Source organism: Vanacampus margaritifer, chromosome 15 (genome assembly GCF_051991255.1).
Source record: "Vanacampus margaritifer isolate UIUO_Vmar chromosome 15, RoL_Vmar_1.0, whole genome shotgun sequence".
NCBI lineage: Eukaryota > Metazoa > Chordata > Actinopteri > Syngnathiformes > Syngnathidae > Vanacampus > Vanacampus margaritifer.
This window is the reverse complement of record NC_135446.1, coordinates 21,694,572-21,720,684: the sequence shown is the minus strand read 5'-3', so window position 1 is coordinate 21,720,684 and position 26,113 is coordinate 21,694,572. Positions and strand designations below refer to the sequence as shown.

Here is a 26,113-nt window from a genome sequence, read left to right as displayed (position 1 = left end):
AGAAAGAAATCTCTGAATTCACTTTACAAGTAAAAGAGTTGAATTAGAACTTTAAAATATGTGAGTAATTCTGCCACCTCTGTTGACTCGCATTGTTTACAACAAAACTGGGTCAGTCACTTTTCAGCTGAAAATTGTTTTCTACCATAATTCTTGTTCCGATTCCTTGCAAGCCTGTTTAGGCAGCACACTAGTTGGGTTACGTTCATCGTGCTTATTTTTCAAACATGCCGAATTTTGGCATTTACCAACGCGCTCTCTCGCCTGCAATTCCCTCCTGTAAACGATGAAGTCATTTTGAATCCGATGAGTGTGTGAACAGGAAGTTCAGAATGCTAAAATATGGCTGCCGGCTCCTGCGTGCTACTTTTGGTGCTTCTTTTGGGGCGGGGGGGGGGGGGGGCGCTCCTCCGTGTCGGCGTGGGACAGGGTGACGCATCATGCAGCACTCGTTTGAATATTTTAGCAGGAAAGTGACGTCCTTTTCTGCTCTTTCATCATTCTGCGCCGGCTGCCTCTGCCACTACTTCCACTAAGTGGAACCAAAGTGACTCTAATTACTGGGACCGTGCGCAGGAAACTTACGTGAACATTTCTGAAATTCCACACAACTTCCTGGTTTCAAAATGTGTAAAAAAAAAAAATAAAAAAAAAGGAAAAAAAGTCGGTTCGTTCTTCCAGGTGTATTAGTGGACCCTGACGATGTCCCTGTTCTCGTCTGGCTTCCGTAACAGAAACACGATCACATTCGTGATTATTCAGCATGCTAGCACGCAGCATCCTGCCGTGTCAGAGCCTCTTGTAGGCCTGATAAATCAAACGATAGTATATTGTGCGCACTACAGTGGGTGAGAGACAGAAAGAAAAAAAAGCAGAGTCAGCCTTACATAATATACAGTAAGTAGTATCACAGCTTTGGAGTGTGCTACGTCTCATTCCCTCAGTTGCATTATTCTTTACTCTGGGTCAATACACCGATACAAGCGGCAACATTAAGTATGGCTGCACAATCTAATGAGATCCAATACAAGCGCTGAAGCAAAGATTCCAAATAATGGATTGCCTTATGAAATATTAGAACCAGCTCTCAGTATGACAGCGCAGACGACGATATTAAGCATAACGTTATTGTGTTGACAGAAGTTTAGTCGTTTATTAGATCTCACCTGGATAGTAAAAGTGAGGTAGATAAAAACCACAGTTTTCAATGCTAACCATTAGCATGTCAATGCCTTTTCCATGATATTGTAGCATTAAGCTAGCAGCCCATTCTTAAGGCAAAGCTGGTTGTTTTAAGCGCTGTACACAATGTGTAATTCTCTTTGTTTGATGTAGAGTTTGACAGTAAACCTCAACTATTTGTCAAATTAGCAGCAATTTGTGACATGTTATTGTTGACTCCAAAAAAAAGCTTTGGTTGTTCACACAGTAGTACCTAATGTAGTGGCTAGCGAGTCTGCCAACGATGGAGTTGTCACATCCCAATTTGCAGCCTGCAGCTGGTTTGATTAAGCAGGCCTTGACCCGTGTATGTGTGTGTGTTTCCTAGACATGCAAATGAGGGGCTTCCTTCGCAGAAGCCACAGAGCGGAAAAGCTAAAAACTCCTGTTTTTGGTACCGTCCTCATCAAATCACACCCACGCATGCAAGCTGTCTCCAATTGCCGGTTACATTCCTTTTTTCTTTTTCACTGAGGATTTCTTGTTTGTGCGTCACATGCTTGACCTGCCTCTCAAACATTTATTCAATATTTGTGTACAGTAACCTGTCATTTAGCTTGTCGCCTTGGAAATGGCGCAGCGAGCTATTTAACGCAACACAATGGCAGCCATATGCAGAGCAATGCTGAGGTCTGTTTCTTCATCAGCACGCTGATGGCTTCAAGATGCAAAAGAGGGAGGGTGAAAAATGGTTGCAAAAAAACAAAAAAAATGCCACAGCGTCAGGGAGAGGGGAGAAAAATCAAGGTGGTGACTGACATCTTGCTGCTGAAACTTGAATATTTGCAAATGACTGACATTAAAAATTCACTTCTGCCAGGAGATCATTGTAATTGAGCTCGGGAGGAGTTACATGGCTTTATTATCCTTGCAGTTTAGCCACTAAATACAGGAACTCCGCATGACTCAGGAGTTCCAGCACATTTAGATTCGATTATAGTTGACTGTCTGCATGACCTCACGTTGCGCAATTGGGATTGTTTACATGCGCAAACAAAACCAAAAGCCACTTTTTATTATCCACGCTTTTTAGGTTATTCATTTAATCCAAATAAAGTGAGAGAGGGGAAGTAAACAAAGCAAGTAAAAAAATTATAATATTTGTTTTTTAAGTAAAAAAAAAATGGGATTGTTTTGTGGGTTATTCATTTGACCAAACTTTTTATGTTAAATGATTAACCACAAAATTTGGCTCAAATTGACACAGATGAGATCAATCCCTTTTTAACCCATAATTGGGTTATTTTTGACCCAACTGTTTTTAGATTGTACCCCACGGACTGGGTTGAGGGTTTTACCCAGTAATAATTTGGGTCAAGATTTTGATCCAAAGAGGGCAAAAAAATAATAATACATACCGATGGGTTAAAGCTACCATGGGTTGCCAGGTTATCAGTGTAGCGGTGGTTAAAAAGATACTCTTAGAAATGCTGGGTGAAAAATAACCACATTTTGGTCCAAAAATTGGAGCGACCCGCCATTTGGGTCAATTTGACCCAACTTTCTGGGTTACTTTGAAAAAAAAAAAAAAAACGATTTTTTGATACAACAACCACAAGTGACCCAAATAGCGGGTCGCTCCAATTTTTTATTTGAACCAAAATGTTATTTTTCACCTAGCAGATGTAAACAACCCTTTACTTCTACCTCGGTCGACAACAAAATTGTCTAAAATGGCCGCCAGCTTCAGCTCTTCAGCCCGCCCAAATCCAATCTTAAACCTAATCTGCTGGGTCAAAGTAATGAACCCGCAAAATCCACAGCTACCCAACAAGTGGGTTCAAAAAATATCCCGGCATGTTTTGTCGTGTGTCGTAAGCCGTCAATTGTAACACCAAAGCGTACTTTAAGGGCGGGGCGCTTTGCCTGCAGATTGTAAAAAGACGCAATGATCTATTTTGTTTTTCAAAGTGGCTAATCCTGCTAAGCTTTGAGCAACAGCCCCGAATGTACTCGATGCGTGCGAGTCTGCCAACTCGCGTGCATTTCCAAAAGGACTTATTCCTATTTAATGTGTTTGTGCCATCAGTGAGTCATCAGTGCAGCATGACACAGTCTTGCAGAATTGTTAAGCTCCGCCCACTTCCCCTCTGTCACCCCATAGTGCGTAGAGTAATGCATCTATGCGTGAGTGTGATTTGCTAATGCATTCAAATAAATACTTTGCCAGCTGTAAAACTTTTACGGCCGCATATTATATCACTCGATTAAAGTTTACAATTTAACGAGCGACACGTTTGTTTGCCGATGCATGGATTCGGTTGCTATTTATCGCCTAATAGCAGTTGGGCGGCTGTTAATGTCTCAGTGTGCAGATAAAGTTTTAATTAAAACAATAATTGCCACCGACGAGAGCGAGCGGGAGAGACTTTTGCACATTTGTTCTCTCCTCCGTCTCTGCAAAGCGAGGACATGCGAGGAGCATCGCTACGGTTACCATATCCATGACAACCTCCCTCTCCTCGCGCTGCTATTATTGGCCTCGTCGTCAAGGAGACGGGGCGGCTCATTATGGGATGCGTGACGGAAATAGAAAACGGGCACTGTAAGCGATACGAGGGATCTGCGGAGTTGCATAAGTAATGTCAACTCTGTGCGTGTGTATGTTTAACTGTTGCGTCTGCTTATGTAACAACATTGCAGTAGAATAAAACGCAACTGTGATAAAAAGTAAAAGCAATGAAAACAGCTCATATTGCTTCTTCGTGTATCACAAAGACTAAAATGACAATACACGACTACACCACACGAGTCTAGCAGGTTTGCTTTTGGCCTTTTTATAGAAAAAAATAAATACATACAAATTAAAGTCTAGCATAATAGCAGGCGTGCTGGTTTATAATTGTCCTATGATTAAAGCGTCCATTCAATTCACATTAATTATGCAAACTGGCGAGCGGCCCTCAAAGCGAGTCACGCAGGTGCATATTGATGGGACCATTATTTTAATACAGTCGTGTACATTGGACCCATGCATGGGTATACATCATATTACACATTCTGACACCGTTCAGAGGTGGAATAATACACGTGGAAAGAATTTGAATGCCTCACAGAGGGTAAAAAATGCTTCTCATGCTCAAATCATAACGTGACGGCAGGGCGGCAAATGGATCGGAAACAGCGGATGTTCTAATAATGTATGTGTGCATTTGTAATGAGGGGAAGGCGGACAACAGCCGTCCGGCTTGAGTGGCAGACTATTTACGTTCCCACTGACTCACACACTCTGCCCGCTCCTTACATCAATAATCATCATTCATTTATTCAAATGGCATCAAAAATTTGCTCCTCCGTGTTATTCTGATACGATTGTCAAAAGTGTGAAAACTCAAAAGGTCACCAACGCGAGATGGCTGGAAAAGCTCTGATGTCACGGCGATGTCAACAACTATTCTGTTCACTTGGGACACATTTGCATGGAATTCCATCATATGCTCAATGTTTTTGTTTATCATGGCTTCTAGGACCATTTCATCACACTTTATTGCCATAATGTTGGAGTTCGACACCACGAATTTCCCATTCGGTCCGATCCTGAGTAAAATTCAAGTATATTGAGGTAGCAGACAAACAGCTATGAGGAAATCTTACCTAAATATTTTGTAGGGAGGCATAACTATCGTCCCAATAATTATCGGACCGATATTGAGAAAAAATGACGTGATTTGTATTGGTCCGATAATGCAAAATGAGACAAATATTGAAAGCTGCCTAAATTACACTAACGCTGGTTTGGTTACTGTCACTTTAAGAGTTCGCTGCTGCATGACATAGGAGGCAAAATGGCGCCACTTCAGAAATATTTGGTGAGACATTTGTCAACACAGCTTGGCCACTCAAACTTTGTTTAGGTTGTACACTCATCCCTACTATTTTGCCTGCGTGCATGTATTTATTGAGGCATGTATTTAATGTACCAGACAACATGCGGTGCCACTTTACCTCTAAGAGTTCTGCGACATCTTCCACAACATGGCTGACAGATTGAACATACCGAGCAGTTAGGATGTATGTGTTATAACTGTCCAAAAATGGATTTGGACAAAACGGTTTGTTTTGTCCTGATTTCCGAAGGCACAAAATGTATCACGTCCAATGTGGCAACGGCGTTCTTAGAAAGAATGAAAGAAGGACAGTGTGACAGATGTTACGCGGCCTCACAAGGATTAGCAACCTCACACGCAACACACACACAAACACACACAAGCAATGACGCACAGACGCACACACTGCGCTCCAGTCAAGCGGCGGTGAGCACTCAGGTTTTGCCAAATGGAAAATCAACTGTTATACAAGATATTTTTCAGGACGTCATCAGAGTACACGACATTCCGCTGAGCGCTCAAGCAATTCCCAATCCAAACAAGCTAAGTAACCAAACAGCCGGCTGGGAATTCATCTGGAGAATGATTCTTTAACTTTGATCGCCAGACTTTTTATTACAAACGAAACCCCCCGTTTCCGCCGCCACCATTGTTACGGCACAAACAATGAGCGTCATTCAGAGGACAGCCGTTGTTCGCACGTGCCAACATGCATGGCGACCATGTGACAACTTTCCCGCCAAAAATACAGAAAGTAAAAACCCTACCCTAGCCCCTGGTGCTAGCTAGCTAGCTAGCTACTAGCTCCCTAGCAGGTAAACAAGCACCATGTGAGCTAGCTAGGAAAGTAAAAACCCTACCACAGCTCCTGGTGCTAGCTAGTTAGCTACTCGCTCCCTAGCAGGTAAACGAGCACTAGCTAGGCTAAAGCCAAACTGTGGCAGGGTTTTTACTTTTTGGACCTGGATTTGCCATCTTTGCAAAAAGACTTAATTAGCACCAAAATCCCCCAAATAATAACAATGCCAATTCACAGCAAGCGTGTCAAGTTAGCATTTCGTCAATTAAAAGCGTCAACATACTCGCATATTTTGATTCAAACGTGAGCGCTACTCACCAGATTGGAGTTGGTGGCGTTGGAGTCGTCCTCGGGGAAGGGAATGTAGACAGCTAAGGCCACACAGTTTGCGAAAATGGTCATCAGGATGATGATCTCGAACGGTCTGAGAGGAGGAGGCGGATTAAGGAATACACAACAATCAGCGTCGGTGGCTCCATTCGTCTTACTTAGATTGCCATCGATTCCCGGGCCGGCTCGCTCGTGAACGCCAGCATCCCCGTTTTATAACAGGTGGAATTTGTCATCCTGATCAATGCTTCAATCTTTACTGTGAAAACATCATTTTGTGCACACATGGAAGAACATTAAAGCTGCTAACCATAAGATCTATGGGCCCACTTGTGTGTATGTTGTCGGGGAGCGAGCGCGCATGCCCAAATATGGGCGCTGTCGCGTGGACGACAGGATGTGGCTGGGGAAAGAGGGAAAGACACTTTTTGGGGGGTTGGGGGTGGAAGGTCCTTGAGAGGCGAGTGACCTCATTATTTTTGGCCGGGCGAGTAAGCGAGAGCCAGCGGGAGAACGAGAAGGAGAAACAGAGGAGGTCTGCTTTTCATCAGCACAATTACTCCCTCCACCTCTCCGCTTTCCTTGCGTCTCTCCATTCTCCCTCAGCTAGCTAGCTAGCATGTACAGCTAGCAGAAAAATGCTGTTTCAGGATATAGTGTGGCATTTTCTGTGCCAGCACTTTACTGTTGGACATCTATTCCGAACAAACTGTAAAAATAATAATAATAATAATAATAACAATACATCAATCATCTTTCTCCATTGAAAGGAACGCAAATGCCATTGACTCACTCCAACCTCCCCAAAAACAAACAATTATACTGTATTAGGTGTTTAAAAACACAGCACTATAATATTGTACTTTAGAAAAACATACAGTAATGACATAATTAAACAAACATAAAGACATTTCATTATCTATCTCCTCTAATTTATAATCGGTAATCTGAATAAATGCAGTAACTTTACTTAAAGCTGGCAACGAGCTTACTGGTCTGCTATGTTGCCCTAAAAATTGTTCTTTATTGTCTTTTGTTAAAGGAATTATTTTGTTGAATACTTTTGACTCTGATGTTCATTACGTGAGAGACGGCTTGTTGTTATTGGACTCCAAAAATAACGGACAAACTTGTCATACTTGGCTCCGAACCTGATTTTTGGACACTTGAATGTGAGTGAAAGAGTTTGGTTGAGTTTGCTTCATGTCCCAATATTTTTGTCCACAGAGTGCATGTTCTGATAGTACAAGCCCAACGACAACCTATGGAAGCATCAAATATCCGTTTTTATTATTAGGAAGAAAAAAAATGGTTTGTTGGTTTTGCAGTGATGGATCCTGCTGCTGCTACTGTAGCCTTTAAAACAGCCATAATGTTTTTAAGCCTCAAAAGTGGATGGACTGTTGACAGGATAAATAACAACTAGCCGAAGAAAGCAACAGAATGGTCCATTTTCGAGAGTCCCGCAGACAGAGACGGATACGTCTGCTCCCGTGTCGTGTTTATGTTTGGATTAAGCCTTAACCTTAAGCCACAAGATCATCGCCAGCAAAATGTATCAAACCCAATCATTCATTAGAACACATCCCAGATGCAAACGGTTTCGCCTGACCCATAATTGAGAAAAAGAAAAACTTGAGGTCAGCTTCTATCAACACAATCATAAATCTGCCGGCTGCTGCAATGATTAAGGGGGAGGGTAAAAAAAAAATAAAAAAATACTACACTTTGGAGGATATGGGGAGGTTTTTATGAAAATGTTATCAGCTGATTTGTGGCTTAAATAGCAAGCCGGAAAAATCATGCTTTCAGTCAGAACTTTCTGCTCATCTGGACGGATTTGTTCGACAGTATTGTACATTTAAGCAGATTGCGCCCTGCAATTGTGAGACATATTCAGCTTTGTGAACACCCACAATGCTCACAATAGTGCTAAAAAAAAAAAAAAACTCTGATTTCAGCGCAGCACTGCAGGGACACTTCATTAGGTACACTTTGTTTTTTGGGCTGCTCTGGTCGGCATACAATTCAACAACATTTTTCATACAGCAGCTAATTTTTGGGTACAAGGATTTTAAATCTATCAGTCAAACTCAATAAATAAGCACCAAATTGTTTTGAGTGGTTGCTAAATAAGTCAGCATGAAGACTTGGAAAGTGTGGCAAAACTATTAATTAATACTGCATGATTTTATTTTGAAGGTCAAAGTTTTGACAGGATGTGTGACACCGATGTGTTGCCAAACAGACTCGGAGAGTTGTTGTCGTAAAAAGTTCATTTATAAACTGCAGTAGTCATTTTCGGGTGTCCAGAACGGATTAATTGGATTTACATTATTTCCTATGGGAAATATTGCTGTGGTTTTCATATGATTCTTGACTATGGTTGAAAACTGTGTCTAATCTTTTGTCCCTGCCGCTCATGTAACTAAAATGTGATTTTTGAACCGTGTGATTGCATGTGTACGTCCGTGTGTGCGTGTCCAAGCTCAGACAGGCCCCGTCGACCTGTTGAGAGGAGTATCGGTTGTCTTGGCAACAGGAGGAGGTGGCGAGGGAGAGTTGGGGATCCGCCGTCTCTTGAGGCACGCACACACAAAGTTATGAAGGGCATCCAATTCAAACTGACCTCCAAATTGAGTGTAATTTGGAGATTTATTGCTTCTCGCATGCTATTTGTTCTCCTCCTTCTCCTTCAGAGTTGTTTGCATGATTAATGCTGGGAATTGTGGGTAATCATCTGCGAGCTCATCAGCGCCCGCTGTTTGCTGCAATTTACTATAACTGCTTAGATGTAAAAAAAAATAAAAAATAAAGTGTGAATTAGCCACCTCAATCCTGAGAGGCCTCTCTTTCCCCAAACGGGACAGCAAAATAGTGCGCTAATTCAAACAGATGATAACCTTGGAGCGATGGATGCATGCGGGGCTTCATTCCTTTACCATCTCTTCCCGATGTATAGACCTCTCGGATGCTACGCTAATCCGGAAGGAAAAACTAGTAAACAATGGCGCTTGGAAACAAATGTAGGAGGTGAAGCGCATGAAGAAATGCTATTGTACATGCAGAGGGATACCAAATTGGAGGGGGGGGGGGTGCAGGATGGATGGAGCGTAGGAGGAGGAGGAGGGACCCTCGGGAGAGAGGATGAATGCGGCAAGAGAGAGAGAAGGGAGAGAAGTGTGACGGAGGAAAGAAGCGGCTTTTTAATCCGCATGTGAGTAAACAAAAAGGATGAAAGGGAGAGGAAGCAGAAAGGAAGAAGAGGCTCACATGGAGTGAAAGCCAGAGGGCACGCAGATTGATTAAGGCAGCCAGCTGATGGCGTGGAGGAGGAGGAGGCACTTGGGACTCATTCTTACACATATTTCAAGTCTTTGCCTCCTCTCGTCGCGTTTTGTTTAAAACACAAACAAATCATTTGTTACCTCCGCCAAGGTGTTCCTATGTTTGTGTACTTGTCGGGATTGCGTGAAAACTAATGAACCCGTTTAGATGCAGAGGAACAATATATGACATTGTGGCCATGGTTCAAAATATGTTGTTTGTTTTGCAGGATCATAAAAAAAAAATGACTGACACAAATCAGTAAATATGCAATCAGCGATTATTCAACTTCAAGTTTTAAATGTCAATGCGGAGTATTCGTCAACTCATCGCCGAGTCGATCGATCAGTTCAACCCCTAGAGGGAGTTTGAATCGTACTACACTGGCAGCAGAATGCTAATAGTAGAGTCCGGTCAGTAACTTCCAAGTGCATTACCTAGTCAGTTGAAAAAAGAATAATCATTCAAAGGTAATTAGGTGGTTGAATGACTAGAGAATTTTGTTTCTAGTCGATCGAAATTGAAATGCTCTATGAATTTGCCGAGTGGAAGACAAGAGGCTCAAATTTAGCGATTAGCCGACTTCAAGCTTTAAATGGCGATGCAAAGTAGTTTTTGCCTCATCAACTAGTTGAAACCACGAGAGGGAAGTGGAATCAGAAGGTAGCTTATTTAGTTCGCTTCATGTTGTTTTTGCAGAGGTGTATGCGACGTGAAACTTGTGATTAAGTCATTTATCATCTATTTCTGCCACCAGATTTTGACATGAACCAAAAAGTTGTTTGTTTAGTTCGAGCAGTCTGAGGGATGCCGCCCTCCTCAAATAGCGTGTAAGCCATGGTCGCCATGGCAACAGCTCAAGTTCAGCCAGGAAAGGATACTTCCACTCGACGATGCTGATGCAGGCCCGGCGAATGGGGTTCTTGAGCGTGAGGCAGAGCAGCGCTCGCGGGGGTCGCGTGGCCGTGGTGGTGGTCTGCTTCTTGGGCTTGGAGCTGTAGTGCTGCCGCTTGCGCTGGGTGGAGCTGGCCGTGGAGATGGGCCCGCCCCCTCCCGCCGCCAGCCCCGCCGTGCCGCCGCCCGAGGCCGCGTTGCCCATCATCTTGGCCTGGCGGGCGGCGTCGATGGCGGCCTGCCAGCTCAGGGCGGCGCCCGGCGTGGCGATGTGCTCCGGGGCCAGGCCCACCACCCCCACCACGCCGTGGTTGACCCCGCCGCCATCGTGGTCGCCAGCGCCAGGGTGCTCATTGGTCAGGCCCGGAGCGGGGGGCCGAGTGAGGGTGGTCGGGGGAGAGTAGTCGGAGCCTGGAATGCAGAAACGAGGACAAGATTAAGATTGAGATTAGCATGTCCACATCTTTAAAACCAAAATGTGTGTCATTTGCTTTGTAGAAAGAAAAACTAGCATTCTGTTGCATTATATTGTACTTTAGAAAAACATACATTTGCTCATTCAAACCCAAAAATGTGTTTTTTAACACGTTGTCCTTCACTCCCAAAAACATATTTATACGTTTTAATTGCAGCTTCTGACATAAAGAGGTGTCTTAAAGCAATGGTATTACAAGTAAAGAGCCAGCAGGTGGTAGCAGAGTATAAAAGATCAACCAGGTCCATTTTGCAAAAAGCTCTTTTTTCAACAGGTTTGTGAATATTGATGAAACTTCGTTATATTCTAATGTTAATTGCTACAAAACGGAAACAGATACAAATATCATTTTTTGTTGATGAAAGAAGAGACTCCGTGTTTTTATAGTAATAGAGCAGAATATACTGTGGGCCTTTCAAGATCAGTCAAAATCCAGTAAAACAGCTGGGAGCAAAGGGGGTTGCTTCAGTGAAAATGGCGGCGAGTGAATGAGTTAATATGCAATCATTTTTTCAAGGTCATCTTCCCATGTATTTTTACAATGTACTGTACAGAACCACAAAAACATGGCGCGATTGTCAAGGGAGAAGCACCTTTTCCACGAAAGGAGAATTCATGCAGCAGATTCCAATCGGGAATTTTGATTTTAATCTCAACCCTCAACTCAACGCAGGTAAGAGTGAATGTGGTCAATCGCGACTCTCCAACAAGAGCGTCAAATTGCAGAATGCTCGGCGCAGAGTAAGCGACGGCATTACAATAATCTGGAGCAGATTACACTCGCGCACAGAGAGGCGGTGAATAAAAACCAGAGCGGATCCTTGGAGCTGCCTGCTTAGCCAGATTAAAGACACGTATAATAAGCGCTCAGCCCCCCCGCTCTCCACCCACAATATGACACCCCAACAAGGATTGCACAAAAACGCTAACCCTGCAGCGGATTATACACATCATTCACACATAAAAATAAAAAAATAAAAAAACTCTTTTGCTGTATGTTTATCCTTTGTATGGGCTGAAATCAGGCATAAATGTTCAAACTTGATATGAAAATGCCACATTGTGAGCCATCAGTGTGGAAGCGGATAAGAAGTAGTCGTCCAGAGTGGAAGTGAAGCCAGCGGAGAAAGGAGGGGAAAAAAAAGTCAGCGTTATCTATTTAATGATAAAGACTGCAGACAGATGCTATCACTTCAGCGCTCTCAAATCACGCACACACTCAAAACAGGACGTTTGTTAGTGGGATTATGCAAAAATGTACAAAGATGATTTCCACCAAACTTTGCAGAGAGGTGCCAAGGAAGAATGTGTTCATTTCTGGTGGGAAACTTTTTCAAACTGACGAGATGAGACATTTTGGAGTGAGTTTTGATTTCAAAACAACATATGCAGGAGCCGGTCTGATATACGATGTTGGTCCAAAAAGATGTTCCATATACGGTGGGCCGCCACTAAATCTGAAAATACGCAAGTCATTAATTGACACCAATTGAATTCTTTTTTTTTTAGGGTCCAATTAGATGATCCCCGCCGACACCTCCCTCCTTGTATGGTTGACGTCCGTCTGCCTCCATCTGCTCATCGCAGCAGGGTTCCATTGGGGTGGACTGCGATGATGTCATGATCAGTTCATTAACCGACGCCGACACCGGATCGCAAACTAATTAACATGACGCAAACTGTGCCTTTTCCGTCCAATCCATACATCAATCACGGCTTCCAGTTTTCCTCTCCTCCCCGTTTCTCTATTTCTGTCTCGCTATTGACCGGCAACACTGGCGAGGAAGCAGTCAGTTTCAAGCACAAATACATAGAATAATAATAATAATGATAAGCTTGAGGGGGCATAATGGAGTTCTTTCTGCCTTTTGGCGAGCAAAGTGTGATTGTCATTTCCTCTGTGCTTCGCATGACATGCCGTCATTATCACTGTCAACGCTGCTTTTAAAGCCGATACTATTTTTATCCAATTTATGTGCCATCTCGTAGCGGCACAATGAAAAGCGACTCTTCGAGATCTGTTGTGCGTTGATTAATCTCCGTCTACGGCTGACACAAGGCCCATGTTTAGACGGCATCCAGCATGTCCGCAGACTTTCGTGCTTCATATTGTCCAGATTGTTAAGTACAAGCCCAATTCCAATGAAGTCGGGACAATTAAATATCATTTGCAAATCATTGTTTTTATTAACGTTTAACACGACGTCCCAACTTCACTGGAATTGCGATTGTAAGATTTTTACAGATTTTACTTGGCTATAGGTTCCTATTTTAGTCCATTACATAACTTAAGTATATTGAGTTATACAGAACATTTTTGGGAGTGTCCAAAAATTTCCACCAGTATAGCTGTCATGAAGACACAAACAAAGAAGAGTTTCACAACTACTGTAAGTGACTCTGTAAGCCCAGCTGGTGTAATATTACTTGTTCTTGGCGGGGGATAAAGAATGTATGTCTGTAAGTATAGTCATATTGTCTGTCTACAGTTTGTGTACATCAAGGTTATTATACTCAATGTAATAACTAATAAATCTAAACTAAAATGAAGCATTTAAAAACATGAAAACTAATAAAAACTCAGCAACCTGCTCTAAAAATGAATTAAAATGAGATGAATTAAAAAAAAAATAAATAAATAAATAAAAACTAACTATAATGAAAAATGCAAAACTATTATAACCTTGGTGTTCAGTATAACCGTTGCTTAAATCGTAGTAGTTAGCCTATCTATGCCATTTCCAATTTTGTGTTAGCATTGAGCTAGCGGGCTACAATGTATGGTTTCACCTTGGAGTTGCCTTGCTATTTTGGAGGGCTGCAAATAAACTACCTGGGCGATCTTGATAAATCTTTTGCAGAGTTGCGTTATGAGACAAGAAAACGACTTTTGCAACCTTTAGATTCATTCTAGTGCACGTAAAGCCCACAGAATGCTCTCGTGTGCACATAAATAAGCATATATATGCTCAGTGAGCCCATTTTCTGTCCCACAGAAGTCACCTGCGCCCCTTGGAACACTCACACAAACACACTCATTGAATGACACACACGCACCACGAACACGCGTACGCGGCATGCGTGCGATTTAAACAAACATCAACGGATGCTGATACGAGGCCAACGTGTTCCTAACGGACAAACTATCGCTCCATTGTCAATTTCCCGCACACGCACAATAAAATGGCCTTCCCGTCTCTGAAAGCATCACGCTCGCCTGTAACAATCGAGGTCCAAGTGTCCCATTTTGCCCCGTCAACAAAGGGCCGCGCATTAAGTGTTTGCTGTGAGTGAGGTTAACAGCCAAACTGACATGTGGTGCCACTCGGCGCACCTCGCCTGCGAACGCCGCCTGGATTTATTCATGAAACATGTCGTACATGCATGAGTGGCGCACAGTCAAGTGCTGAAGGTGTGTTTATGTGTGTCACGTATGAATGGCAGCATATGGAAAACTCACTGTGGCCTGCATTTTGCGGTAATATTTGCTAATTCTGTCAAACTGCTGCTTGTTATGAAGTGAGTTTGCAGTGCCGGTATCCAGAAACGCTACATTTACTCCGTCAGTTACTCACAGAGGTGGCAAATCCAGGTTCAGAAAGTCAAAAGCCTCATGTGCTAGCTAGCTAGCTCCCTAGCACGTAAATGAGCACCATGGGAGCTAGCTAACTAGCACATGAGGCTTTTGACTTTCTGGACCTGGATTTGCCACCTCTGGTTACTCGAGCAACTTTTTGGGGGATAAATTGTTCTTACAGACTACTTTTACAGCAACATACTTTTTACTTTTACTCGAGTGAAGAAGAAATGGAACTTTCACTCCGCTATTCTGCTTGCTACTTTTATTTCGGACCCAAGCTAACCACTTGACGTTTGACTGCATTTCCCCAATCAAACGGCATCAGGCAGTCACGTGACCACATGCAGGAACGGAGGACTGAGCAGAGCATTACATCTCAGACTACGAAAAGCAACAGAATTATTCAACATTTCAGGGCACTTCTAACTTGAATAAAGAAAACACCTTGCAGATGTTTTCTTGTTTTTTTCTTATAGCTTGTGCTTAGGCTATTCGTATCCCTGTAATAATAAAATAGCCTCCAGAGGGACAAATTTGACGGCGCTTTAAACTAGTGTTGTTCCGATAGCGGTTTTTGGCCCCCGATACCGATTCCAGTTTTGCAGTATCAACCGTTCCGATACTTGGGTTGTTGTTTTTTTTTCAACATGAAAAAGCTGCCCTGCCATTGGTTCAGAGCATTCAAGGGCCAATAGGACATCCTAGCTCGGCATGCAGTGAACACGTGACACATCAGTGAATGTTGCGCACAAGGAAAACACAAGATGCTGCATCCAAAGTCCTGTATTAGTGTCGGAAATAATGGTATCGGCATGTTACTTGTTAGTACTTGCCGATGCCGATACCACAGTTTTTATGCATTATCGGGGCCTCTGCCGATTCCGGTATCGGAAGAACACTACTTTACACACACCAACATTAGGTATACCTTCTTGCAAAGAGATGCATCATTGAAGTTGTTTGCAATACAATATGTATAAACGTCAATATTTCTATTATTGACATTTACAGAGAGAATGTTAGTCAACACAACAAAGAAAGCAAGTCGTTTTGCTCCAAAACAATTTGCTGAGTTGTTTTTGCGACTCACTAACTGACTAGATGGAAATGTTGAGTTCAGCCAACTTTGTGTTGGTACACGGTACAACACACTGTCCAGAATACATGAATGGCCGAGCATATGCTCAGAACTTTTTGATTTGTGACAGCCAAACAAAAGGCGGACGGAGGCGAAAGCGAGTGAGAGCACAAACAAAAGTGGTGAAGAGAACCACAAAGAAGTCACGAGCAAGTCCAACCTGAAGGAAGAGGAGGAGATGGAGGAGGAAGGCTTGTTCACACGGCGCCTCCGAGCCGACCTTCCGCACGCACGCACGCACGCACGCACACACACAGGCAGCAGATATTAATAACTCCTTATTAATATTCATCTGCAGTGGAGACGGGAGGCCAGAGTAACCCAGATAGCAGTCGTCTCTCCATCTACCTGTCTCGCGCTGCGTGTGCATCAGGGCTTCTTCGCTGTAATCAACGAGACCCCGCCAAGCGATGAGCGAGACATTTTGGACACTTGTGTGCTTACAACTTTGCGGGAAAAGTTGAAACAAGGACAGTCTATGTCCCAAGTGTGCATGCCGAGGCCTAGAGAGGCCTGCTTGGATGACCTTGGCGGATCAAGTGTTACGATCATTTTGTTCAGATACAGGTTGATTGAAAGGAAGGCTTTTTTGTACCTTTGTTAATGTTAAATGAAAAAAAATTAGGGATGGGCGAGTACCGATACCAGGTATCGCTATCGGTACTCGCAACGACACTATTCAGGCCCTCGCTCTTGTGGCCATTTTTCTCTCAGGAACTGTCAGAAAGACTGGGGGTGGTGAAAGTTTTGTTCCGTCTTGTTGGTTTCCTGTGTGTCTCCTTATTAGGTAACACTTGTACATTTCATGACTCCATCTTACGTTACTGAGAATAAGTAAGTACTCTTGTTGTGAGTATTGTCACCTATATCTGTGGTTCAATGTGTGTTATATGTTTTTAGTATATATTTAGTTTATTTTTGTTTTTATGTATCAGAAGTACTAATGGTATCTACAATTGGTATCGGTATCTGTGAGTACTAAAGATTTAGGTATCGTATCGGTTCCAAAAAAAGTGGTATCGACCATCCCTAAAAAAAATGTTTAATTCACTCAGGCATCCAAATTGACAGGTCTTTGTTTAGCTGTAAAACACTGCTAAGCTATCTGCTCACCATGCATACCACCACCCGCACTTTCTACTGAAAAAGTTAGCATAGCATGTGCTAGCATATAATGTAATTTATCATGTAAGGGTTGGAAAACGCTGCTAGACTCGAATTAATTGCACCTTGAGTACGCCTTGGTTGCAACGAGGTCAAAGTGCATCCCACGCAGCAACACCAACACGCTTTCCACTCCATTCCATCTTCATGGATCCACATCCACCCTTTGAAACGTGTGCAAAGGGCAAAGCTGCGTGCATATGATGGACGCCATTCATACGGCGCTGTCCACCCAGTGCCTCCTCCGCTAAACTAACATCCTCGCTGGGTAGGAATCACGGAATCCGCAACCTTGTCAAGGTCGTTAGCATGCGAGCAGCACTAAAGCAGATTTACGTGCGCTGCTGCTTACACCAGCGCCATTTTTGTCTTCCCTTGATTGATTTGGCAGAAACACGCCCGACGGAAACTAAGCGTGACGGTTTTCCAGTGTCTCATTTCTGCAGGGTACCCTCGGCCCCAGGGTTGCCGGCTTAAACGCTTTCGCAACATCCTGGTAGGCGGCGGGGTTGAACATCAAGTTGGCCTCATAACGTTCCTATATCTATTTATATATTTATATATTTATTTTTGGAATCTTGGTTTTGTATTTATTTTTACTTTTTTATATTTATTTTTGTTGTATTATTTTCATTTAAATGTATTTTTTGTATTTCATTTTTTTATTATATTTTTTTTTATATAATTTAAATTTTTTGGGGCCTCACTCAGCGATTTTATTGTGTCGAATAGGCTTTTGTGAGCTCGGCTTATTGGCTGGCTGTTGACTGGCTAACTGTTAGACCGTCTTTGTTAATGGAATTCATGTTTATTTTGGTACGAAATATCGCAGTAGAAAGAGCTCCAGCTGCTGTATTTAACTAGAAGTGGTGTGTTATACCAAATTAGCTAACAATATCGTTAGCAATACCTTGCGTTGGCTCAAAGCTTCAAAGCAGAGAGGCTTAGACTTTTTGTGTCATTGAATTGTTCTACTAGGATCAATTGTTTAAGCCCTAATGAGAAGTATTCCTTGATCTACTCACCACCAAACCACACTTTAAAAAAATAGGTTAAACTGTAGGCATAGCAGTGTTTTTTCTTCTTCTCTTTTGTATACTATATAAACAAATGCAGATGCCCACAATCAAATATGACCCCTTTGGCAGACAGAGGTTAACTTCTTGCATCCCATTTCTCGTCTACGAGGATTCGAATAAGAATTTATTTCATCACGGGCTAAAAGGGTTAAATCTAAATTTACATATAAGCGGTAAAAGCATGCGTCAATGCGTCTTTTCTTGGAAGCAACACAGTTGAAACGTAACAAAGAGGATTCCAGATTGAGGATCTTGGCTCCGACTTGCGTCTCCATAGACTGGCTTGCACTGGGTCCGAGCCAGGAGGGAATGACTGGGGTTGCATTCAAGTCAAGCGCAGCCATCTCCCAGTTTCCTCGCGTTCCAAAGAGGAAACAGATGTAAACTCGGGCTTGCCGGCAAATGAGGAGAGCAGTACACACACACAAATCCCCGGCACGGGGGCCGCTAAGAAGAGTGACAACAACAAAAACAACAAACTACAGCTTGGAAAGAGCATCAATTAAAACGGTCGTCTCCAGACCAGAAGTCAAGGCGACGCCATTTCACCCGTCAATACGCAAACTGTAATATGGAGCTGGTCATCTCCAGAGGAGCACATATGTGGCTCAGGGGAGCCATCCAACATTCACGTCTCACAAACGTGCACGTGGGGGGGTCGCCAAAAAGGTGCACGTGCACACGTAAGGTTGTGATTAAGCGATGAGTCTGCAGGGCTATAAAGCGCTAATGAATGTGCTCGCATAGCTTAGCAGCAGAGGCTCGGTCTCCGAGGGAGCGTTTGGTTTACGACTCAACACGTCCCCCCTCCCCGATCAGGAGACGCACGGGAATGGCTGCAGAGCACTTTTCATCTGTAGCAGCCATATAGCGTGTATGAAAAACGGCGCTTTAAGCAATATAAGCAGGAAGCCATAAATGCGATCTGATAAGATCACATTTAAGAGACCATTTAAAAAATGGGCCATTGCAAGGAGAATAAGGCTCAACTTTGACTGATCCTCATTTAACAATATGTTTATCGTGTTAGAAAAACAAGCACTGTCAAATATTGTACTTTAACATACGATAATGACACAACTAAACAGAACGTAATGGCACTTTTTTTTTATTTGCTTTAGTTCACCGCACATTGTGCTTTGGCTTGGCCACCTGATGGCATACATGGAGACAGTCAGTAAGCCACAATGTTATTATAAGAGGTTCTTCACAGATGATAAAGAATATCTGCCTGTGAGTACCATCATATATGTCTAAAAGTTCATCCACAGTTTGTGTTCAAATATTCATTGCTTAAAGGTTTATAAGATGGCAACACAGATGCTATTTGTTAGCCAGTGGTACAAAAGTGGGCATTTTACATTCACAAGCAGCAAAGTCTACAGAATAAATTCTAATTCAATTCAAGATCACAAGCGCGATATAAATCATTTTAATGGCAGACTTTTTGTTGTGGATGTGTGCCCAATAAACTGTCGTGTGTATGGAACTTCAATTCACACCGGTGGCTCTAATTAGTCAAACAATGACATAAATTCACTGGCACGTTGTCCAATTTTTTCCATATCATGCTAGGTTATAAAAAACATTCGTACTTTATATTTTCCTTTAAATACTTCATCCTTGGAGACTGAATCACGATTCAAGTGAATTTGTCGGTGTGAGGGTCTCAGTTGATTTATAATTGTGGAAATAAAATGCAGATTTAAGAAAAAAAGAAATGCAGAAGGGATGTTGGAAGTGCGACTGAGGAGAAGATGATGCTACGGGAGGATGACTCATCCAAACGACGGCCTCATACTCACACACGCACACACACGACGTCGTGAATGCTCGCTGTCGTTATTTACGCACACACACAGCAGTCACCAGCCATGCGTTAGTCTGATCCTGATTCCCAGAGACGCACGCAAGCCCGCCGCTCCGGCAGCTTGTTCCTAATGAGCCAAAATGGCCGCTGCCACGCCACCGTTTCCAGGCCAGTGAAGGCGGCGGCCCCAGGGGCGGAGAAACTGGGCGAGAGGAAGGATCACAAGGGCTGGATTTAAATGGAGCTCATTAGCTGCTGGTGGCCGAGAGAGGTCCCAGCACGCTCGGGTGACACACACACGCACACACGCATGCGTGAACACACAATGTGATGCTTGCAATTTGGACGAGTGGCGAGGTGGCGTGTGCTACAGATGGCGTTTGTGATTTTGGACATTGGTGCCCCTCTCTGCCCTCTCTGCTTGTCCACCCACTCAACATATGTCCCAGTTATGCTCTACCGTCACGCTGGTGTCACTTTCGGGTCGCGTCAACGGGAGCGCCCCTCGTCCTGATGACATCCCCGACGCCAAAAAACCAAACATGCCCTGCTGCCTTTTTTTGCGCCGTGCAGCCAAACTCTCATCAAAGGGTGTTTGAGTGCTGTTGCCCAGACCACACATGTCCCAAGCGGGGACAAAAAAAATGGGAACAGGGAAGGGCTGTGCTGTAAAACCAACAGCCTCAGAAGTCACAACATGTTTTTAGCACAATTATTTGACATGTCTGCTTAGTTTTTCAAGAGATTAGTTCATTTAAAACAATATAGCTTCAGCTTCAACTAGTGCGTCAGTTTAGCTTAATGCTAACAAACTATAGATGGGCTAACAAGCAGAGATGGGAAATCCAGGCCCAGAAAGTAAAAACCCCTGTCACAGTTTGGCTTTAACCTCAGGTGCTAGCTAGCTAGCCCCCTAGCAGGTAAACAAGCACCCAGTGAGCTAGCACGGGAGCTAGCTAGCTAGCACCTGAGGTTAAAGCCAAACTGTGACAGGGTTTTTACTTTTTGGACCTGGATTTGCCACCTCTGTTCTGTTGGATAAGATTTTTGTACTGATTAAAATTAAAATTGGCATGCTAGTTCCAAAATTGCAGTTTTTTTCTTTTTTTTGCTGGAAAAGTTCCCCCCCCCCCCCGCAATAGTGTGCAATTGGCTGAAGTGCATTTCCATTCATTTTGATGGGAAACGAACAAACGGGCCTCCCACCTAGATGACGATGTCAATTATTATCTTTTTAAACTCAGCATCTATGTTCCTGGATCTCATTAAATTGTGCAGCTGTACCAAATGTTGTGTCCGGTGAGTAACAAACAACTGACTTGTCATTTACTGCTCATGTGCAAGCCTTGACTGTAACACACAAACACACACACACAAGGCACAATTGTTCTGGCAGGATCGTCCAGTCATAAATAGCCGATCATGCATTCCAGCAAAGGGTCTCGGTGTAAACATTTAGACTGCAGAAGTCTCAGCTCGTTCTTTACAGCGCCGCGTTCACCAAATGATAGAAAACACACACAGGTGGAAGCATTTATGCAAAGAATTCCTAAACAATCCAGACAGAAGTGCAAGACTGGAATTTGAGGTGGATAGTAAAAGACTGGAATACTGCAAGACCACGTGGCAATTCCCCCCCCACCCAGCCAGAGAAAATATGCTAGCAGTCCTATCTTCAAACCACAACTACTACTACAGCAGGAGAGGAGAGATCAAGTCAACAGAAGTAAAAGAGAAAAGCTCCAAATGATTCACGGTGCCGTCGGAGAACATAACGCTTGAAACGGCTCCAGAATAAACGGCTTCATAAGTCTTTTTTATGGCTGAATTTTCCCTCCATTTTTGGGGGATACACTCAAGACAACGTGCCAGCTTAGATCTCCCGTGTCTTCTTGTGCACATGCAACTATTGCTTTTCAAGTAGAGGACAGCTAGCATGTACAGTGGCTACAAAAAGTTTACACGCCCCTGTTGAAGTGCCAGCTTTTTGTCATGTTAAAAAAAAATGGGACCAAGATCATTGATTTCAAAACATTTTGCACCATTATGTGGGCCCCCTGAACAACCTAATTGAAGGAGTTGTATATTTTTGAGATGGGAAGTGAAAATTAGCAACAGGAAGAAAAAAAAGGGTTGCACAAGTGTGCACACCCTCTTATGACTGTTGATGTGCTTGTGTTCAGAATTAAACAATCAAAGTTCACATGTTCAAGTTAGCTTTTCCTAAAAAAAAATATTTTATTTTATTTTATTTTGCTTTCTTGCAAAATCCCATTCTGAACACTTATCCCATTATTAGGGGTGTGCACACTTGTGCAAACACATCTCAGTTTTTTGTTTTACTTCCTCTCTTGAAAATATTAAAATAAAATGTTCAATTGAGTTGTTCAGGTCATGTTAATGGTGGGAAAAGTCCCTTGCGACTTTGCGGTTTACTTAACTCTCTGACTGCCAAAAACGTTAAATAACGTTTAGTAAAATCCTACGGAGGAGTGCCAAAGACGTTAAAATACGTTTTTTTTTTCCCCAAAACAGAGGTGAAACTAACCATTTTCTATTGTTGAAGGTAGAAACAAACTTTTTCTTCTGATGAAAGATGAGAGTTCAATCTTGCATTTGGTAGTATGTGTGTTTCCATAGTCCAAACACATAATTTTCTGTGGACCTTGAAAGATCAGTCAAAAATGCTTAAATCGGCTGGCTCCCACGGCATCCCTTTTCTGAAAACGTCTGGCAGTCAAAGAGTTATTGTGGATTCACTGTATTGCGGATTTTGATTTGGGTCCATAGTACACTAGCGTACTATATAGTACAGCTATTTTTCTGATTATATTTACTAAGTTAACAAGTGTTTAGAAGGGTGGGGACCTCTACTAGGGTGGGTGTGGAACGTACACTGACTGTATCTTGGTCAAATTTGTGATTACTATCACAAAGACCTGGCATTACAACAGAAGTGTGTATGCGCTCGACCTATTTGACCTGATATGAATTGTTTAAAAAGGGCCTTGTACTGGTTAGAATCAAACAATAAATGTAGAATTCTTGCTTGGAAAATGATTGCACCTTTTAGAGCCCACCAAATATGACCTTTGACCCTCAAAAATCCTACCTCCTCATGTGTTACTCAAAAATAGATAAAGGGTTCCTGCTCTGCCAAAACTAGCTATGAAGCCTGATCATGTAAATCTGAACCAGTGAGAGCGCTGACAAGGGAGGAGCGGCTTGAATCTCAGAATTGATTCAATCCAAAGGACAAATTGGAGCATTTCTTTAAAAAAAAAAAATGTTTAAAAAAATAAGACGACAACCAATAGAAGTCAGAAAAAGCATGTGGGGAAAAAAGATGAGATGAAGAACAAGCAGAAGAGCGATGAAGGGAAAGAAAAGAAAGAGTCCAAGTTTAGCTCTCCCCTGAGGACTCCTCTCAGGTTCCTCTGCTCTTTTCATCGTCCTCCTCATCTCCATCCATCACAAAATAATTAACTTGCTATAAGTGAAATTAATTCCACTAATTGGTTTAAAAGGTATTTTTGGACAATGACGGCAGGAGAGGGGAGGGGGAAAAAAAAGCGAAGATGTGACCTCGCCTGGCAGGAAGTGAACCGAGTGGAATTCTGGGTGAATTTGGATCTGAACCTCGCGTGACCTCATAAATGCTCGCCTATTCCTTCTTTGCACTTACATTTCCCCTTTGGGCTGATTTAATACAACATATGCTAGCACTTCCCCTCACACGCGGACACTAATTACACAGAAAGGGGGGGCGAGAAGAAAATGCGAGTGAGCGCGTCTAGACGGGCCAGGGAGGGCAGGCTGTGAAAAGGTCCTGGGGGTGAATTATTCATCTGCAGCCATGACACCCAAGGGCGATCGACCGCCGTGGAAGAGCGAACGAGAGACACGGAGAGGATTGTTCCTTCCACCTGTGTCGACATAAGGACAACCCTCTCCAAGCGCAGCCTGCTGCTGTCACTCACAAACACGCGCTATGACAGCTAGTGTTGCCATGGAAACCACAACCTCAGTCATTTTAAAGTGTACCTGTGGTTGTCTACTATCTAGTACTATAAGTCTTCAAGTTGCATTACTTTCATATGATGATACTTGGATTGCATTACTTATTACATTAGAACAAAAAAAAAATTATTAATATTTAATCATTTTGATATTTATGAATATTTGAGAGAGAGAGAGAGAGAACAATATAACCATATGACACTGTAGTCTTTTTTAAGCATAAAGAGTAAGAAAATTGTCACTGTAAATAAAATGCAAAGCATTAAACACCTCAATTCAATTAATTATGCTGCACCTTTTGGTGTGACCACCAGGGGCAGAACAATATTGTACAGCACTCGAGACAAACAAAGAAGAGCCACTTTATTCATAGTGACTTAATAAGCTTCAATAAGATGACTTGGTTTTTCGCAGAGGAGTTTGTGTTCAAATACCCGTTGCTTGAAGAGTGGTAACACGGCCACTTTGGGATGCTCATCATTAGCATGTCATGTTAGCATTAAGCTAGCTGGCAAAGTTGGTTGTTTGGTTGTTTTAAAACCCATGGAATTTGGTTGCTTTTGTATCTAATTTGATAGTTAACTTCTACTGGGAGTGGTATTAAACAACGTGAAGAATTGTTCACTATCTGCAGGGGCTGGAACACAAACAGATTTGAACCGGAAAATTGGTTTATACATATATATGTATACTGTCTATACAGAGCTGGGCACTTCCGTTAATCGGCAATTCGCGTCTTTGGCGATGCCCACACTCAAAAAAGAGAATAGTTAAACCAACGCAAGTCAAAATTAATTCAACTTAATGACTTCCTAATTAATTAAACTTAATATATTACATTGGATTAGCTTAATTAAATTGTGTGTTACCACTTGAAGCAATTCAAATTAAGTTAGTCAACAATCCTCTTTTTAGACTTCAGTGGGTTCAACTGTTCTCTTTTTAGAATGTAGTTTGCGGCAAGTGCACATTGACACGAAGCCTCGGATAAACGGACTGAGCACCGACTGAAACATGTTTACGTCCGTCAGTCGGGGTGAGTACATACGGTTCCTCTCATTCTGTGTATTTTTGCTGGCTGGTCTCATCAAAGCGGGGAAAAAACGTCCCAGTTAAGTGTATTTTTTTTCTGTCGCTATCATTGGCAAATTCCGTGCCAATTACGGGTCTCTTTTGTATTCTTCTTGAATACAGAGGGTGTGTACTTACACCTGCGGTGCCTTGGCATACACAGGAGCATGTTTTTCTTCTTTTCATGCTTACAAACAGAGCAATCCTTCCATTAGCTTTTATTAAATTAATAACCGCCGTCATCCTCTTTTGCCGCTAATACGCTATAATCGCCTGTCTCAACTCTCAAAGCTCGCACTCAGCATTAGCAGGCCCGCCCGGCGACGGCTGAATTATTTAACACACACTTTCCTCACCGCCCAATGTTTGGTACAGATGAGCATCACACACAGGGCGAGAAATCAATGCGGGATGGAGGGGAGCAAAATTGTTGGCGCGCCGTCTAAAAGGTTTAATTAAAGTAAATCTAAGTGATTGATTCATGCGCTTACCTTGAGACTCCCACTACTTAGCTAGGCTACATGCTCGGGGAAATTGCTTTAAACTGCACGGACAACGACTTGATTCATTTAGAACTCGAAGAAGTTTTTCAGGGTTGTCAAAAGTTTGTCTGAACGCTTGTTGCTAGGCAAAATTTGCTCAAGTGCCTCCACACAGTGGAGAATAGAAAGTAAGGTGACATTTTAAAGCACTGAAGACTATTATTTTTACATATACTAAACCTTAATATGACCTGTTGTATAATTTAAAAAAATCGATTTAATATAATTAATTTGATGATTAATAATTGCAGCTTTTGTCAAATTTTGCCCTATTTTACCATGACAGTATCTTACTAAATGTGAGACGGCTTTAATCCCCTCATTTGACTTCAAACATCTTTACAAGAATCGTTTTCACCAGCCTTGGACGCAAACAGCATAAAAGCATTGTGACGTCTCCTGACATTCTTTGTGCGCGCTCCACTTTGCTTTGGCACGCCACTTGACTTCCTGCTGAAATTAACCAGGCGGTCCCAAAAATAACACCTAGTGAGAGAGGTTGGGTGGAGGGAGGCGGGAGAAGATGCAAAGCACGAAAGGATGTGAGGAGGGGAAAAAAAGGGACACAGCGTTTGGAGATATGCGGATGACGAGATGACAAGGTGTGAGGAAAATAAAGATGTGCAACGGCATCTAAGGCTACCTTTTATGTGTGAATTGAGTTTGCTTTTAATAGTCAGCCTGCTGATGTAGCGCCAGATGCACAGCCAAGAGGGACACATTTCCTAAGCGCCTAAGAAAGTCATCATTTGAAAATGGAAACACACAAATGTAAACGGTAAAATGTAAACAATGCTACGGTAAATGTGCCCATTGTTGTCTCTGCCCTTTTGAAT

The 26,113-nt window shown here is 42.7% G+C and overlaps 1 protein-coding gene across 11 annotated transcripts in view; it reads right to left on the bottom strand.

Moving 5' to 3' along the window:
- cacna1c (calcium channel, voltage-dependent, L type, alpha 1C subunit) overlaps positions 1-26,113 on the bottom strand; it is a 116,837-nt gene that overhangs the window by 74,874 nt on the left and 15,850 nt on the right. For all 11 annotated transcript variants that reach the window (XM_077544262.1, XM_077544252.1, XM_077544254.1 and 8 more), the window contains exons 2-3: positions 10,386-10,809; positions 6,166-6,271 (exon numbers count right to left, since the gene is read on the bottom strand). In XM_077544262.1, coding sequence (XP_077400388.1) covers positions 6,166-6,271; positions 10,386-10,809 — 530 coding nt within the window. The remainder of the gene's footprint in view (positions 1-6,165; positions 6,272-10,385; positions 10,810-26,113) is intronic.